Source organism: Eimeria tenella, genomic scaffold (assembly GCF_000499545.2).
Source record: "Eimeria tenella Houghton genomic scaffold, Eth_scaff1767, whole genome shotgun sequence".
Lineage (NCBI taxonomy): Eukaryota > Apicomplexa > Conoidasida > Eucoccidiorida > Eimeriidae > Eimeria > Eimeria tenella.
The window spans coordinates 1,351-1,679 of record NW_013541596.1 but is presented as its reverse complement, the minus strand read 5'-3'; the positions used below and the strand labels follow the sequence as shown (position 1 = coordinate 1,679).

Below are 329 nucleotides of genomic sequence, written 5' to 3'. Positions count from 1 at the left end.
GGCGGCCCGCAGCCAGTTTCCGCCGCTTTTCGGGACCTTCCGGGCCGGGAAAAAGCGCGAAAACGGGAAATTCGAACTCAAAATCGAAAACGGAGCCGGAAAACCCCCCAATGCACCCCGGAGGGCCCCGGGAACCCCCCAAACCCGCCACCCACCTTGCAGATGAGCATCTTCGCGATGGTGTCCTCCATCGCGCTCAGCCGCGGCTTCGCCTCCGTCATTTTCGCACTTTTCTTCTTTTTGCAACTTCAAATTTCTAATCGACGAAACAGAGGCACTAAACCCGCACCAGCAGCAAACTGGCCCCGCCCTCGCAGCAGCACCGCCAG

General features: G+C 59.9%; 1 protein-coding gene across 1 annotated transcript in view; it reads right to left on the bottom strand.

The window, feature by feature from the left end:
* ETH_00038065 (40S ribosomal protein SA) overlaps positions 1-221 on the bottom strand; it is a gene marked incomplete at both ends in the record, with an annotated part of 1,605 nt that extends 1,384 nt beyond the window's left edge. The window contains one exon of the mRNA XM_013373814.1: positions 156-221. Coding sequence (XP_013229268.1) covers positions 156-221 — 66 coding nt within the window. The remainder of the gene's footprint in view (positions 1-155) is intronic.
* Between the last annotated feature and the right edge of the window lie 108 nt (positions 222-329).